Source organism: Agrilus planipennis, unplaced genomic scaffold (assembly GCF_000699045.2).
Source record: "Agrilus planipennis isolate EAB-ADULT unplaced genomic scaffold, Apla_2.0 scaffold178, whole genome shotgun sequence".
Classification (NCBI taxonomy): domain Eukaryota; kingdom Metazoa; phylum Arthropoda; class Insecta; order Coleoptera; family Buprestidae; genus Agrilus; species Agrilus planipennis.
The window spans coordinates 636,550-653,593 of NW_020439320.1; the positions used below are offsets into that span (position 1 = coordinate 636,550).

The 17,044-nt window shown below is 34.0% G+C and overlaps 2 protein-coding genes across 3 annotated transcripts; one reads left to right on the plus strand and one right to left on the minus strand.

Annotated features, from left to right (window-relative positions):
* Window positions 1–569: 569 nt before the first annotated feature.
* Window positions 570–14,260, minus strand: LOC108738372 (adenylate kinase 8). The gene is made up of 8 exons (XM_025978538.1): window positions 14,081–14,260; window positions 13,809–14,021; window positions 13,662–13,758; window positions 9,745–9,935; window positions 7,724–7,901; window positions 7,407–7,635; window positions 4,018–4,186; window positions 570–853 (listed from the first exon to the last, which is right to left on the minus strand). The coding sequence occupies exons 1-8, from the start codon at window positions 14,240–14,242 to the stop codon at window positions 593–595; spliced, it is 1,500 nt and encodes a 499-aa protein (XP_025834323.1). The 5' UTR covers window positions 14,243–14,260; the 3' UTR covers window positions 570–592.
* Window positions 14,261–14,641: 381 nt separating this feature from the next.
* Window positions 14,642–16,560, plus strand: LOC108738373 (WD repeat-containing protein 5). 2 transcript variants are annotated; one of them, XM_025978540.1, is made up of 7 exons: window positions 14,642–14,727; window positions 14,814–14,961; window positions 15,088–15,184; window positions 15,245–15,361; window positions 15,418–15,694; window positions 15,749–16,068; window positions 16,239–16,560. In XM_025978540.1, the coding sequence occupies exons 2-7, from the start codon at window positions 14,845–14,847 to the stop codon at window positions 16,337–16,339; spliced, it is 1,029 nt and encodes a 342-aa protein (XP_025834325.1). In that variant the 5' UTR covers window positions 14,642–14,727; window positions 14,814–14,844; the 3' UTR covers window positions 16,340–16,560. The 2 variants fall into 2 exon arrangements, with proteins under 2 accessions (XP_025834325.1, XP_025834324.1); XM_025978539.1 differs by having other exon boundaries at window positions 14,652–14,759.
* Window positions 16,561–17,044: the final 484 nt, after the last annotated feature.

The window sequence follows — 17,044 nt, forward strand, 5'->3', positions numbered from 1 at the left end:
AATAACAGCACATTTGAGCAATGCAATTGTAGTGGATAAAATGGTCAATTTTTCCGTGCAGTACTGTACGGATTATACGCTCCTCACCGGTTAAGAGTTTGGCCGAGAGTTGTCTCCTTCCTTTTCTGGCCTAGTGCTGTTTTTTCTACTATGCGCCGGTCAAACTGAAGGTCACATCGCTACAGAAAGTAAACCAAGTATACGTACATTTTATGTAGTAGATATTTAGACGATGCCTATTCAAGTCGCTTAGGGTGTTAATTTACCTTGAAAGATTTTAAATTTAAATTAAATCATCGGAAGGGGAATTTTACAAATTTTAAATAGTTTTATGCCAAAGCTCATTTTATACTGTTGCACTTAAACAGCCTTCTTCCTAACCTTTTACTTTTATGTGAATGTATACTGTACATACCTATACAAAGTAGAAAGAAGTACATAGTAAAATTTTAATGTTTTTATGTGAAAAAAGGTATAAATATATAAAAAAAATCTATATATAGATATATATGTATTTATATACATACGTAATTTATTTGTACAATATAAAATGTAAAAGACATCCCTTGTCTGCAATAAAGTGAATATTTCATTATTTGCACTTGTATAAAAATTCTGGTTTTTCTGGTTTCTGTGATACGATTGATTCGGTTGTACCAGAACTTGTCAATAGATTGTCAGATCCTTCGCTTCCCTTGCAAGGATTGCGGGGTGGACAGTTTGGTGAAGCTTGTGTTATAAGGGCGGCAATGCATTCAAAAACCCATCTCTCCGATTGATTAGCATTGATCACTGTTGCTGTTTCGCCACAATAATTCCTCATGTATCCGTAATTCTCGCAGTAATATGTTATCTAATGGTCAAGTGAATAAAAAGGTACTAATTTATTACATAAACAAAGACTTCATTGAAATAAATATAAAGGAGACTGTGGCGTATTGATAAAAAGAAAGAAAGGTTGTTTTTTAAAAGGTTGTGGTTAGTTGGGGTAAGACCTTTCTTTTTGTTTAAAGACTTCATAATTTGAAATAGAAGATACAAAATATGAAAAATTCTCTTTTCCAAATAATCCCTAAAAGCTTGTTTGAAATGCGAGGTGTGATCAAAAAATACGATGAATATTTTATTACGAACAGAGAAATAAGCTTAGATCCATATTTTATTTAATCTCCTTTCGAGTACTCTACTCGGCAGACGATGCACTTACAGAGCAAGATCCCAGAGCCGTCAGACTTTACTTATTTTCAGAGTAACAAAATGAAGTACGTAAAAATATTACTTGCTTTTTTTAAGTCTGAATGCATGCTGAAACATAATGTTTCACAGAATATTGGTTAATTGTCCAGAATTGAGTTTCCAAACTAAAATCACTCCAAAAATTTTTTCATTGATTTCCGACCATTCTACATAATAGAATTATATATTAGAAGTGGGGGAGACAGTTTTCTATGACTTCATAAATAAAAAAAAATCTTTTTGAATGATAATTTTTCAAAATTGCCCCAATTCTGGACAATAACCTGCACAGAAAAAAAAAAAAGAATTTTATGTCCCACAACATCAAACAGTTTACCTTAAAAGCTTTTTCTATACTGCCAGATATTATTCTAGTCTAGTAAAAGCTGGTCAGGAGATATCAATGCCATCCGAAAAATGGACGAAGTTTACGTAAGTTAAATCAAAAGTGATGGTGGACAGTGGTGATGCAGTAGATAAAAATTATTGCAAAAAACATGAAATATCATCATTAGTTCTCATTATTTCGGGATAAGTTTGAGACTAATTTGTTTGCTTTCGGAGGGTAAATCAATCGATGAGAACCTTGATCGATTAATTTTTCTAAAGGGAATACCTGTTTTTGACCTCAGCAATGGCAAGAATTTGATAATCGTAAATTCCCTTGAAGCTGACTTGTTCTGACCTTTTTATATTCCGAATGGCATTTGTATACAGGGAAAAGAACGAAGGCGAGGTTTATTTGTTTATAACCCAATAAAATTGTAATTACCCATAAATTGAAAATAGCCTACAATAAAAACCGTCCAAATCGTTACTTTTTGGTGCAGAAATAAAGTAAAATTGAGCAGTGAAACAATGCTGCAATTTTCTAATCAAACCATTATATGTACATAGTAAGCATTCCCAAACCAGTTTGTTTAGGTATAAGGATTTATAAGAAACAAGAAGTTTTTGTTTCTAGTAATACTAGATAATATTTATCTTAAATTTAAACAGAAAAGTCAGTCAGGATTACCTTTGCTATGTAGCATACGATGAAAGCTATGAAATTTACATTCAGTCCATCGCCGTAGCCAGAACATTTTTTAGGGGGGGGGTAAACATAGAAAATATATTTTTTTGAAATTAAAACTTATAAATAAAGGAATTAAACGTATGCTTCTGTCTTTTAATGCAAAAATATCTATTACTTTATCGGTGGGTATATCAACATCTTGATGAATTGACATAGCAGCTATCCCAGATAGTCGCTCTTGTCCGCACGAATTTCTCAAATAAGTTTTTAATCTTCTCAATGAAAGAAAATGTACGCTCTGGTGTGTATGTAGTTACTGATAGGTATGCATATATTTTCAATAATACAAATATATTTGGAAAAAGTTCATCGCGCCGAACTCTTCTTCTAATAATGATAATTCGGTTTTCGTTGAATATTGAAATTTATAGCAATTAGATTGTAAGAGCGAATTCAATGATGATAAGATGTTTCGGGAAGGGTGATTACATTTTCAAAATTGGAATTGTACAGGATGTCCGGAAAGGGTAGAGGATATTTGTAAATTCAATAAAAAAAATTACAAGTTGGACAAGAAAATCATTTTTGTTAATTTTTAGACAAAGTTTTGGAACATTAAATGCCAAAGATAATTTTGTCCAAATGTAGACCCTCGTCCATCTGGCACTGCTCTAACCGAAAATGGAAATTAGTCGCCAAGCGTCAACACATCCCTCTAGAATCGGCGACCATTTCGGTGTGAACATTGCTTCAATTGCAGTGGAGATCGTGGTTTGTTTGCATACACCTTCTCTTGAAGGTATCCCCATAAAAAATAATCAGGAGGTGTGAGATCGGGGCTTCGCGGGGGCCGGTTGATAATGTCTTAACGAGAGATCACTTTTTCCGGGGAAAGTTGATTGACAACCCCAAGCGATTGGTTTGAGGTGTGGTAAGCGACCCCATCTTGTTGAAATCATATTTCCACATTGAAACCACCAAACTCTTGCAGTTGTGGAACTAAAAAGTTTCTTAACTTGTCACAATATCGGTCACTGTTTACCGTAAGTGTTCGACCTCGCTCGTCTTCAAACAAAGAAAGCCCAATGATCTCTTTACCAGACATGGCAGCACACGCAATAACTTTTGGACTATGTAGTGGTTGTTCATGTTTATGTCTTGGATCTTTCTTGGCCCAGTAGCGAAAGTTCTGTTTGTTTACGTGACCATTTAAGTGAAAATTCGCTTCGTCAGTAAACAGAATGTTTTCAAACATTGGCAAGCGTTGAAGCATTTCATTTGCAAAATTCAGTCGGAGAGGACAATCGATAACGTTCAGTTTTTGAACTAACTGAATTTTGAAGACTGTAAGATGTAAAGCAAGATTTACGCTTTAGAATCTTCTGTAACGACGATTTTTTAATGTGAAGTTCTTGACTGCGTTTACAAAGTGATTGAGACAGATTTTCACGCACTGACACTCTCATTTCTTCAAAAATAGTGAAACAACCTATCCCTACTGCTCCCCTCCGAACCGTGCCGTTACAAGGACAACACAGATACAAATACTCCCTACTGTTTCTGGACACCTTGTATAGCTACCCAGGTGAAAATAATTCAGAATTGTTTTCAGGATAACGTAAATGCCTAATACTAAGTAAGCTATGCTATTGCAAGTTTTAAATTATTGAAATTTTAAATCAGGTGCCTTCTTGTAAATATAAAACCTAATGGGTAATTTTGTAGTAATTCAAATACAGTAATAAACTACTTTTTATGGTTACCTCTGCATTGATAACTTCAATTCGGTCCTTTGGATGAACTGCTAACTTTTTACCAATTGTTAATTCAGGGTTCAACTTTATATCAGTTTCAGAACCAGTAAAAACGTTTATTCGTTTATTCTTAAGTCTTTCCCGACAAACATTTAAATCGCATTCCAGAAAAACAACTCTAATGAGAAATCGGTATCATGCAGATTATTTTTAAAATAATTAACAACTAATTAGTATTTCTTTAATTTTTAAAACGAAAGTTTTAATAGGCCAAAAGTAAATATGTATAAAATGAGATATTGCTTAGATATTATTAAAATGTTGAATTTTAATAATGACTTTTTGTCACAATGAATTACTACATTATGAAACTAATGTTTATGTAGTTAAGTTTTTAGTACAATGAAATAATATAGAGCATTGATTCTCTACCTTAAATTAATTAAACTAAACAATTCTCTACCTTTTGTAACTTACCGGCTAAAATTAAAATACTTGCGCCCATAAATCTAAATGATCCCGCTAAGGAAAATGACACTTTGTCAAACCCTCTGAATCTTGTTAGTTCTCGACGTGAAAATCAAAAGTCTCAATAGGTGCTACGTTATAAAAACTCATGTTTTTGAGGTATAATTCTTCAAGGTTCCATTCTTTCGTAAGGACTTTCAAAGTTCAAATGTACTTATTGTACGTATTGAATACAGGGTTACAAACTGGCAGGGTTGCAAAATGACTCGAGAGTCCGAACATGACTATGAATGAGTTAGAATTTAGAAAGGGCTAATTCACAAAACTAATATAAAATTTTATAACTAATATTAGTTATCCATGCGAAAAGATATGAGTTAATATACGTTCTGTTTCTGCATCTGCACACGCTTTCATTATCCATGCGAAAAGATATGAGTTGACAGTTCTCCAGGTATCATGTAGCACTTTTCTTGTGGATAACAGTGAGCATGAAAAATATCTTAGGCTAGCAGTTTTATGCATTGTTACAAATATTTGTAATGTTGTTGATTTAATTAATACTTATCTATTGCCGCCCATAGCGTATTGCAGTTTTGATTAATTCATGTTCTAATATTTTTAGGTTTTAAATAAACAATGCTTTTTTATTCTTCTAACAACCCAAATAAAGAACATAACTTACTAAACTGTTAAACACATGGTTTTAGATCAGGGATGGCAGTACACTGCAAGTGCAAGTGCACAACCTAGGTGTTCTAGTGTAGGTCGTCAGTCTTAAGATTAGTTGGACACGCACCTTCATTGTTTCCTTTCCTGAGCTAATCTTCTCATTTCCCTAGAACTAAAACAACCCACATCCTTAACTATTTGTGAACAGTATTTTAATCTAGGTCTACCTCTATTTCTCTTAACTGCTGCTTCTGCTTCTAATATGTCTGTGACTAGCCCTTCGTGCCTGAGAAGGTGTCCTACCAATCTATCTCGCCTATTTATTATTGACTTTCATAGAGTCCTCTGTTCTCCTATTCTTTCTAATACCTCCTCATTTCTAACCTTCTCTATCCACGCTATCCTCATCATTCGCCTGTAACGCCACATTTCGAACGCTTCTAACATTTCCTCTTCCGCCGCGCCCCCCGTTCATGTGCAACCCTCTCCCTTAAATCCCTACTACTCCTTGCGTCCTAACTTATCTGAATTCCTAAATACCGAAAATCGGCCACTTCTAATTTTTCGTTTCCCATCTTTCTATTCCCCCTTTCCCTACTGTTTTTTCCCTTGCATACCAGTATTTTTGTTTTTCTATTGTTTATCTTCATACATTACCGTTTTGTCAATACCGCTTCCATTTTATTTGAAGCTATCTCTAAGTCCTCCTTACCTGCTGCTAATACTGCTATGAGTAGTGTGCTTATGGAGAATGAAAGTTGGAGTATTCAGAGCTGTACCACACTTTTGCATCGTGCATTACCATCTCTGGTCTGAAATCATGGCATATCCATAATGTGCAATACTCGTAGGTATAATACATGAAAATATCCATATATTGAATACATATAATAAGTATAACTGGACCTTGGAAGTCGCTACGGATGAATTTCTCTGCAAGATATTGTTGTTCGAAAAGTCATTTCGTTTTTTCCCGACAGAGGATTTAATTGTATTCTTTTGCACTCAACTTCACATTTAAGCCGTATAATTTTTATATGCTTTGAGAGCTCATATAGCAAGGCTTGTGTGTGAAAAAATCCAATTAATTCTACGCAGTAGTTTTTGGTTGGTGCCCTTTTAAATATGGAGAGCGATAAGCAGCATTTTCGACATATCTTACCGTTTTACTACAGAAAGGGTAAAAATGCTGTTCAAGCCAGAAAGAAATTGACTGATGTGTATGAAGAAGGTGCGTTGACAGTACGCCAGTGCCAGAACTGGTTCGCTAAATTTCGATCCGGCAATTTTGATGTCGAAGATGCACCACGTTCGGGAAGGCCGGTTGAAGCTGATAAAGACGCGATAAAGGCATTAAGTGATGTGAACCGGCGAATAACAACACGTGAGATCGGATTGAGGTTAGAAAAATGGGTTGTATACAACAACGTCAAACGCAAGAGGTCATGGAGCAAAAAGGATGAACTGGCTCAAACCATTTCCAAAGCCGATATTCACCAAAAAAAGGTGATGCTGTCTGTTTGGTGGAGATTTTAAAGGAATCGTTTTTTTTTGAGCTTTTACCGAATAACACAACGATTAACTCGGAAGTCTACTGTCATCAGCTGGACAAACTGAATGATGCACTTCAACAGAAAAGGTCAGAACTAATTAACAGGAAAGGTGTAGTGTTTCACCAAGACAACGCGAGACCTCACACAAGTTTGGTCACTCGCCAAAAGCTTTTACAGCTTGAATGGGATACAATTCTACACCCACCATATTCTCCAGACCTGGCACCATCGGATTATTATTTGTTCCGGTCACTCCAAAATTTTTTAGACGGTAAAACCTTCACCTCAAATGAGGAGGTCAAAAACCTCCTCGATCAGTTTTTTGCCAGCAAAGACTAAAAATTTTATGAGCGTGGAATTATGCTACTACCAGAAAGATGGCAAAAGGTATTGTACCAGAACGGTCAATATATAATTTAATAAAGTATTTGTTTATTATACGAAAACTGTCTTTCATTTCCACAAAAAAAACGAAATGACTTTCCAACAACCCTATATTTTAGAAAGATGAGTACGACGTAGCCTCCTATGATATTTTTGACTTCACTTCTACACGTTGAGGACTACCAGAATCTAAAGTTTCAAAGGGTTCGATAGGCGGTCATTTTCCGTAAGAATCTAACGATGTGTTGTTGGAAGTATGCATCTTTAATGTATATATATTTTGCTATAGAATTTCGTAGTAAAGAATCTGCTTCATCTTACCTGTTGGGAGGTGTATCGAGGGTATCAAGATGTCGAAAGTCAATTTCATTATTAGGAAATCCAGTGAGAACCCACCCCTTTTCTAAGCAATCGTCCTCCAAAATTCTTTTGTTAATTATTTGAGATAATAAATCCGATTGAAAACAGACTTCATCCTTACAAGCCCTCAACTGTTTACCTAATTCAGAGTCCGAAATCCAAGCTTGATTGAGGAGTTGTTCAAAATCAACTGCAAATTACTGTTATCATGCAAAGAATTGTTTATATTTTTTTATATAGAATCGACATTATTTGCTAATTCCCAAATGCTGTTTTACCATGGATGAGGCCCATACGAGAGTTAAACATTTTCGCCTGAGTTTTTCTTCCACAACCTTTCGGACCCAGAATTACAATCCTTGTAGGTCTTAATGGAACGATAGCTTTACGAATATTTGTTAATTCTGCACATCGAGTAATCACTTCTACAATATCTTGATCTTTCAAGAAAACTTCCTTTAAAGTATAAATTTGGTTTAAAATATTTAAAGTGCAAATTTTTACTTAGAAATTGTGGAAAAATTGTTGTACATACAAATGAGTTTATCAGACTATTTTTTAAATATCCTTAGAAAAATAGAAATCTGAAAGACTCGTTAGTATAACAATGAAATTTCCCTTATCACTGATGAAAAGTATGAAATTGTTGATAACAGTTTAAATTGTATAGTAACTAAAATGTTTCAAACTGTAAGAAACTTTCACAAATGCTGCTTCTTGCATTGGTTTAATTTCCACAATAAATATCTTTATCTATTTTGGAATAATTATCTCTGACACAAATGAAATATTTAATTATTCGGGGAATTGCCTACTTAGTTAATATTTTATAGGTCAGTATTCATCATCATAAAGTCGTCAGTCCGAAGACTGATTGGACACGTACCTCCACTCATTCCTATTCTGAGCTAATCTTCGCATTTCCCTAAAACTAGTACAGGTCTGACGAAGGAAGCTGGGGAGCGGTCGCGCAGGTACTTGCCCATTTATGACTTATTTGGGTAAGTCACTTGGAACCGTTACACAAATAAGCTTTCAGTAGGCGTAAATTATAGTATTAATACAGATAGGACAGTAGCGTACTAGAAAATAATGTAAAAACATAACTTACCAAAAAGAAAAAATAAACCTTTTGCTTTTGTTTTATAGCTAGTTTTCACATTCACTGTCATCATGGGAATCTCTATCACTGTCACCAACATCAACAATTAGTTCTTCTGTTTGTCTGTCTATTACTTGCTCACCGATCCCTATTTTTAAATATTTAATCTACGCCCCTGATAGGAATACTGAAGAAAGAGGGCTGCAATCGTTATACTTAAAACTGCCTACTTTTGCCACCGCGCATCCACGTCATTTTAAAATTTCCACCAGCTTCCAGCGTCAGGCCTGTACATCTCATATGCTTAACTATTTGTTAACATTAATCTAATCTTAGTCTACCTCTACCTCTCCTAACTCCTGTTTCTGCCTTTAGTAAGTCTCTGACTAGACCTTCATGTCTGAGAAGGTGTCCTACCAACCTATCTCGCCTATTTCTTATTGACTTCCATAAAGTCCTTTTGTTCTCCTATTCTGTCTAATACCTCTTCATTTCTAATCATCCTCATCATTCGCCTGTAACACCACATTTCGAACCCTTCTAACCTTTCCTTTTCTGCCGCGCCCACTGTCTATGTTTCGCACCCGTACAACGCGGTGCCCCAAACGTACACCTTTAACAAACTTTTTCGAATTTCTCAATTAAGCGCTATCCTCTGTTTTTATATCCTTATTACTTCTTCCGTCCTGACTTATCTGATTTCGTATATATCTAAAATCAGTCACTTCTTCTAATTTTTTGTCTCCTTTCTTTTTTTCCGTACTTTTTCTTCCCTTGCGTACCAGTATTTTTGTTTTAATGTTATTTATTTTCATACAGTATTGTTTTGTCAGTACCGCATCCATTTTATTTGAAGCAATCTAACTCCTCCTTGCTAGATACTAGTACTGCTATATCATCTGCAAATCTGAGCATACTAATCTTTTGCCCCTGTATATCTATCTCTAAAGTTGTACTGTCTTTATGGTGTTAAAACTCAATATTAATTCCACAAAATTCTGTGGAACTTGACACGAAAATTGAGTTTTATTTATAAAGTGAACTGCGAGTTTTTATGAAATTAACTTGGATATGGTAACAAAATTAGCCCTTCCTAGATTTATTTTATTTATCATGATATTCTTCTTTTTGACGCTGGGTCATGATAAAGTTGTATAAGACGAGTGGTATGCCCATAATATAAATGAAAATATTTACCACTAAACAGTGTTTAAATACATCTCTTATTCCCATTATGTTTCTCCTATATTCGGGCCAATAAGCATGAACGTTACAGTACATTAATTCACATAACGGTGGAAGAAAGGGAGGAATTAAGTGCAAAACGTGTGTTGGTAAAATTCCAGCCTTAAGCATGGCTTTTGCTTCGTCAATTGTTTTAACGCATTCTAAAAAAAAATTCAACCATTTAAATCTCTAAAACAAATTTCTATTTGCTCACCATCACAAAAAATGCCAATATTAAATAAAAAGGAAAAGTAATGTAGAAAGCAATGTTTTGAAAAAGTCGAATATGTTAATTAAATTTTGAATAGCCTTTTTTCTCATTAATGATATTGTGACTTTATTAGGAGGCACAATGTTAATGTTATCTACGTACGATAATCTTAATCAAAACTGACACACAGCGAAATTTGAAGCTGCTGACTTTTAAATTAAACTTCTGCTGGAATACTTGGTGAGAACAACGAGAAGTTTTAAAATTAAATTAAAAGTTATCTATTATTTTTATATAACTTCAACGTTAGGTCAATTTTGGTCTAAAATTAGTGTCTTTCATTAAATTCCAGACTAAGCCACGTAGTTCCTACAAAAGTATGTTTTTGAACTTTTACCGTTCTTTCCAACCTTTAAGATTGTTGTTACTGCTCACGATTTTAAGTAAAGTATTTTTCAATGCAGAACCCAAATATAATATCGAATATCTAGACTCATTGATTATTTATCTCTAAAGAACCAAAAACATCCCTTGTACGAGGGTGGATTGATAAGTTTCCGGCCTAACCAAGAGATGACGCCACTAGGCCTACCTTGAGGTGACATTCTATAGTACCATCCTTGGATAGCTTGTAGCTATAGTTTCAGCCCGATCTCCTTGCTAGTGTAGGTTTGACAGCACGCTGAACAAGACGCCTCTGTGGTTTTCGTAAAAATGGAAAAGCAGGAAAATCGTGCTGTCATCAAATACTTTTATTTGAAGGGGTTAACGCCGAAGGAAATTAAAAAAGAGATGGACTCAACACTGGGGACATCCTCCCCGTCATATTCAACCGTTAAGCAGTGGGTTTCCGAGTTTAAAAAGGGTCGTGTGAGCACCTCTGATGGGCCTCGCTCAGGACGCCCCGTTGAGGTCACAACTCCAGATATGATCGAAAAAATTCATCAAATAGTGCTGGGAGACCGCAGATTGAAAGTGCGTGAGATAGCTGAGACCTGTAAGATGTCATATGAACGTGTGCAACATATTTTGCACCAACATTTGCATATGGAAAAGCTCTGTGCAAGATGGGTGCCGCGTTTGCTAACAGTCGACCAAAAATTGATTCGAAAAAACATTTCTACCGCAAATTTGTCATTGTATAAGCGTAATCCAAGCGAATTTTTGCGTCGATTCGTAACCGTTGACGAAACGTGGGTCCACCACTACACTCCTGAAACCAAAGAACAGTCTAAACAGTGGATTGGACCAGGGGAACCAACTCCAAAGAAGGCAAAAACAATTTTTTCGGCGAACAAGGTTATGGCTACTGTTTTTTGGGATGCAAGAGGTATTATATACATTGATTACCTTGCAAAGGGTAATACTATCACTGGTCAATACTACGCAGACTTATTGCAACGTTTGAGCCACGAGGTGAAAATTAAACGACCTCATCTGGCGAAGAAAAAAATCTTGTTTCATCACGATAACGCACCAGCGCACACGTCAATCGTTGCGACGGCTAAAATCAACGATCTAAAGTTTGAATTGATGCCGCACCCTCCTTACTCTCCAGACCTAGCCCCGAGTGACTATTTTCTGTTCCCTAATCTCAAAAAATGGCTTGGCAGTAAGAGATTTGCGGACAATGAAGAAGTAATCGAAGCTGTAAATGGTTATTTTGAGGAGCTTGACGAATCAGTCTATAGAGATGGCATTAATAGACTGGAACACCGCTATGAGAAATGTATCAGCCTTGGAGGAGATTATGTTGAGAAATAAAAAAAAAAAATTTTTAAAAACCTTGTTTTTCTTGGTCAGGCCGGAAACTTATCAATCCACCCTCGTATTAGGGTGAAAATAGGGAAAAATGTAGTTCTTAGGCTTTCACGGCCGGTGTATATCGATGCTACGTTTTCTTCCGGTCTTTTTGGCCATGGTGCGTGGAATCTTACTTTTCCAAACGTCTCGCCGTTCTTTGCTGACGGCAAGTGCTGAGTCGTAACTGATCATCAGCCTGCCCAGTCACCGTTGAAGATGCTGTCAGCAAAGAACGGCGAAACGTTTGGAAAAGTAGGATTTCATGGACCACGGCCAAAAAGACCGGAAGAAAACACAGCATCGATAGGGAAAGATGATTAAACTGAACATAATATAAATTTTTAGGCTGAATACATGAACAAAAGTATTTTCTAGGACTTAGGTTCACAATTGAAACACACATGTATGGGGGTTAAAGGTAAAAATTACTCTTATACAACATTAAACTCAAAAAGTATATTAATTGACAAAACTCTTGAACTCTAAGGTTTTCATACTAATAAATAAAGAGTTTTATTAATATGAAAAAACATAGTTTAGAGAAGAAGTTGATTGTACGGTGAAAAACTACCCCTTATCTTCAATTATTCAAAACATCGAACGCATCATAAATTACATTCTGAAAACAGTTTATTTGGATTTGGATCGATAAAAAATATTTTTTTGCATAAGATCTATTATGAAAATGAGAAAAAAGTGGATGAAAACTGACCGTTGACAATACTCAACAATTTTTCATACATTTATTATCTACGTCTTTTTGATGATAGTGGACGCATTTAAAATGTCAGGGTTCGTTCCATACCCGAGGTAGCATACGATTGTAGTTATGTAACTATCGTAATGGTCAGATTTATTAAACTAAAAAAAATTTTAATGTAACACTTCCCAAAAAATGCTTTTTTAATATGCCAGCGCCTCTTGATTCCTTTTTATACTCCAAAATGATTATGTGATGAAAATTCACCACTAAGTTTGACTCCGTTTTGTTACCTATTCGCAGATGTAATAAAAAATACCTACTAGTTACCGCTCTACACCCAAACCTAGTTCAATCAAAATGCTATACTTGATGCATTCACTGTTTTTTCCCCGATTTAAGTTTATAATCCAAGATAAGACTTAAATTCTTTATCCTGTAATCATCTGTTTTTGTGAACTAGGTCGTAACAGATTTATGGTTTATTTATTTTAATAAAATTTAGGAGTTTAAGAGTCCAAGATTTTTTTCCAACAGCTGGAGTTGTTGTTCAGTTTAATATATCATAAGGGTAGTGTTCAACCCCTTACAGGTGTGCTTCAATTGCTTTGTGTATTGCATAGCACATATCACACCTTCAATTGCTTAGAAATATATCAAGAACCAACATATGTTCTTCTTGAAATTTTGTATTAAGCATGAACATAACATTAATAATCATTTAGAAACAAAATTTGACGTTATAACCGATGTTTTTATAACCGAGTTGCACTGTCCTTAACAGCAGTTTGTAAGTAGTGTTTGTGTATATGTACCATAATATGATGTACCAAATTAAAGATCTTCTGCATTCTACGTTCATTAAAAAAGAGTGCGGAACGACGTTATCAAAAACGTGCTCCATAGGAATATATGCATTTCCGCGAAAAATTTGCTCGAAAAAAGTTTGAGTTCTTGAAGATGGGAATTTCGCGTGTACGTATACGATCGCGAATGGTTCCAATTGAAAGATACAAAAGCTCAAAAATATCGAAAAAGAGTTCATCGCGACACTCTCCACATGACTTAAAAGGGCAGAGCTGTTAAGTTAAACTCGTGTAATAATATTAGTTTTGGATGGGAAAACCCTAGTATTTGTTAAAATAAATTAAGTAATAAAGATAATTTCAATACCAGCAAGGATCCATCCGGACGAAGAAGCTTTTTTATTTCTAATAAGATAGCCGAGAACTCGTGCAAATTGTTTTGGGTTTAAATCTTTTCTGGGTCTCTAGAAATGCATACGTTAAACTGTTCCAGTTTAAATATCGTTTTACTTACTGGTTTATAAAATGCATTGATATCTTCATCGGCAATGACCAGCTTTCGCGTTTTTGCGCCCATCTGTTCAGCAATTTCTATGCAATTAACTTTCGGAGAAGCCAAAATTACAATTCTCGTGACATCTCTACTGTTAACTGCTTGTAAAAGAATTTGTTTTAAAAAGAGGACATGGTCGGCAGGTTGTTGAATAACCAATTCTCTTGCTAACTCCTAACGATTATTAAAAAAAAAGAAATGGTTTGTTTTCTTAAATTGATACTTTTATTTACGTGAAATAATTCGTAAATGCGATGTTTTTCCATGTAAGGAATATGCCATGGAGGAAATTTTAATTTATGTTTACATTCTTCTTCAGCAATTACTTCTGTAGCTCTTTTCTCTCTGCATTGTGTTTTTGGCGAAAAATCTCGAATTCTTTTATTGCAAGCCATTCTGACTGTTAACTGTATTTGTCATTAACAGAGCTATCTTTAAATTAAAATAAATTTGAATATTAGCTTTAGTTTTAACTAAGTTTTGGTTAAAAAAATGGCAAAGGAAATGCAACANACTAAGTTTTGATTAAAAAAATGGCAAAGGAAATGCAACACCCTGTATCTTTTATTTCTCTTCGTCCTTTCAGTTGTTCTAATATTACAAATTAAAAACACTTAAATTTTGTTACAATAATTATGATGTAAGTTTTTGTAAATACTTTCATTTTTTAAGTTAATTATTGTTTTTAATTACACTTTTGTTAAACTTTAAAATAATTGGATGAGAGTAAGAGGCGTATTGAGAAGTATGGATAATGTATTATACATTTGTTCCTCAGTTATGGATTTTAAAATATACCAAGTTGTAAAATACGAATGGCGGCTACGTAAATGATAAAAAAGTGGTCAATTTGGAAAAGTTATATTACAATTTAGTGATTGTAAGTGGAAACTCAACGATACTTGTCCTAAAGTAATAGTTGAAGATTGTTTTCATTCTGAGATAGCTCATTCTTCGTGTTTTTAGGTGGTTTTTAGTAAGTTGTAGACAATAAGGAATGCTACCGCTTGGTACAACACCAGCGGTACATGGACAAAATAATATGCAGGCTAGTACACAAAATTCTTCATTAACACCCACAGGTTCTTCTAATAAGTCTAATAGCAGTTCATTGGTAAGTACTATTTTACAAAGTACATTGTTTTCGTGCTAGTAATTGTTGAGGTTATATTAGATATGAATTATTCAATTCTCAGTTAATTGAACTCATGAATTAAAATATATTATTTCCTTATTTTAGAAACCGAATTATACCTTAAAATTTACTCTTGCTGGGCATACAAAAGCAGTTTCATCTGTTAAATTTAGCCCAAACGGTGAATGGTTGGCAAGTTCCTGTAAGTTTACGCCTTTCAATGTAAATGTGATTTATTAAGACTAATTTATAAATTTTTAAGCTGCTGATAAACTTATCAAAATTTGGGGAGCCTATGATGGTAAATTTGAAAAGACAATATCAGGCCATAAACTTGGAATAAGTGATGTAGCATGGTCAAGTGATAGCAGATTGTTAGGTACATCATTTTTAATTAACTTTAGATTTAATAAAATAAGAATTAATGTCTTCTAGTGTCTGCAAGTGATGACAAAACATTGAAAATATGGGAACTGTCTTCTGGAAAATGCCTTAAAACATTGAAAGGACATAGCAATTATGTTTTCTGCTGCAATTTTAATCCCCAATCTAATCTTATAGTATCAGGTTCCTTCGATGAATCAGTTCGTATTTGGGATGTACGGACAGGAAAATGCTTAAAAACCCTTCCTGCTCATTCTGACCCTGTTAGTGCAGTACATTTTAATAGAGATGGGTCGCTTATTGTAAGCAGCAGTTATGATGGTCTTTGGTTTGTGTTTCTAATATCTGTTAGAGATTTTTGTTGTTAAATGTTTTTCTGCAGTCGAATATGGGATACAGCATCAGGACAATGCTTAAAAACATTGATTGATGATGATAATCCACCAGTTTCTTTCGTTAAATTTTCTCCAAATGGAAAATATATTTTGGCTGCCACTTTAGATAATACATTGAAATTGTGGGACTATTCTAAAGGAAAATGTCTTAAAACTTATACTGGTCACCGAAATGAAAAGTATTGTATTTTTGCCAATTTTTCAGTAACTGGAGGTAAATGGATTGTAAGTGGTTCAGAAGATAGTTTGGTGTACATTTGGAACTTGCAGTCTAAAGAAATTGTTCAAAGACTTCAAGGACATACAGGTGATACTTTTTGATTAGAGTTTATGTTTCAAAGAAGTTTGTTTCTCTTGTTTAAAGTTGATTTAATTTGTTAGGACCATGTTAGAACCATATATAAGGTAAAAGTGTTCCCATGTTTTCCATGTGGTACACCAACACTTTTTCATTTATTGAACTAAATTTTATTTCAGATGTTGTACTGTGTACAACTTGCCATCCAACTGAAAACATTATAGCATCTGCAGCTTTGGAAAACGATAAAACAATAAAACTGTGGAAAAGTGACACATGAAATAATATAATGTGCAAATTATTTTCTCTTTAATGATAAGAATAAAGTAGGACATTTCAAACTCATAATGACGTAATTACTGATGAAGGAGAACTGTTAAAGAATGATTTAACTTATAGTTTTCTTATATCAGTATTCATTCACAGACTACCTTTAAATGCAAAATACAGTTTTATATTTTTTTCTAATGAAATGTAAATAAATATAACTTTTGAGAGTGACTAATGTTTTAATTCCTCAATAAGTAATTTTCAAATATTTTGTTATCAGTGTAGTCTTTGAGAATAGTACCTCACACCCCTTATAAATATAATGTTTGGAGGGCATTACTTCCTGAAGTTAAAAAATAGAATAGATAGAACTCAAGTTAAATATTTTAGATAAAATTTAATTTATTTTACTTTTATAAACAGAAATACAATTTTCTATTAAATAAAATCAATTAAATTCTTTACACATAAAATTAATAAGTATTTGTTTCAGTGAGTTTATGTTGCCTTTTTTACTTTTCCATAAGATCCTAGAATATTTCCTTTGCCTTTTTTTCTTTTTCTATCAAAACTTTTACCTTTTGCTGTAGATTTACCTATTTTATTTTTTCCTAATTGATTAAGTACATTTTGTCGTTGAATTTCGTTACTTTCTTTCTTCTTCTCCAACAGCAGTTGCTTATAGTTTTTGTACTTATTTTTTGGTGGTTTTGCT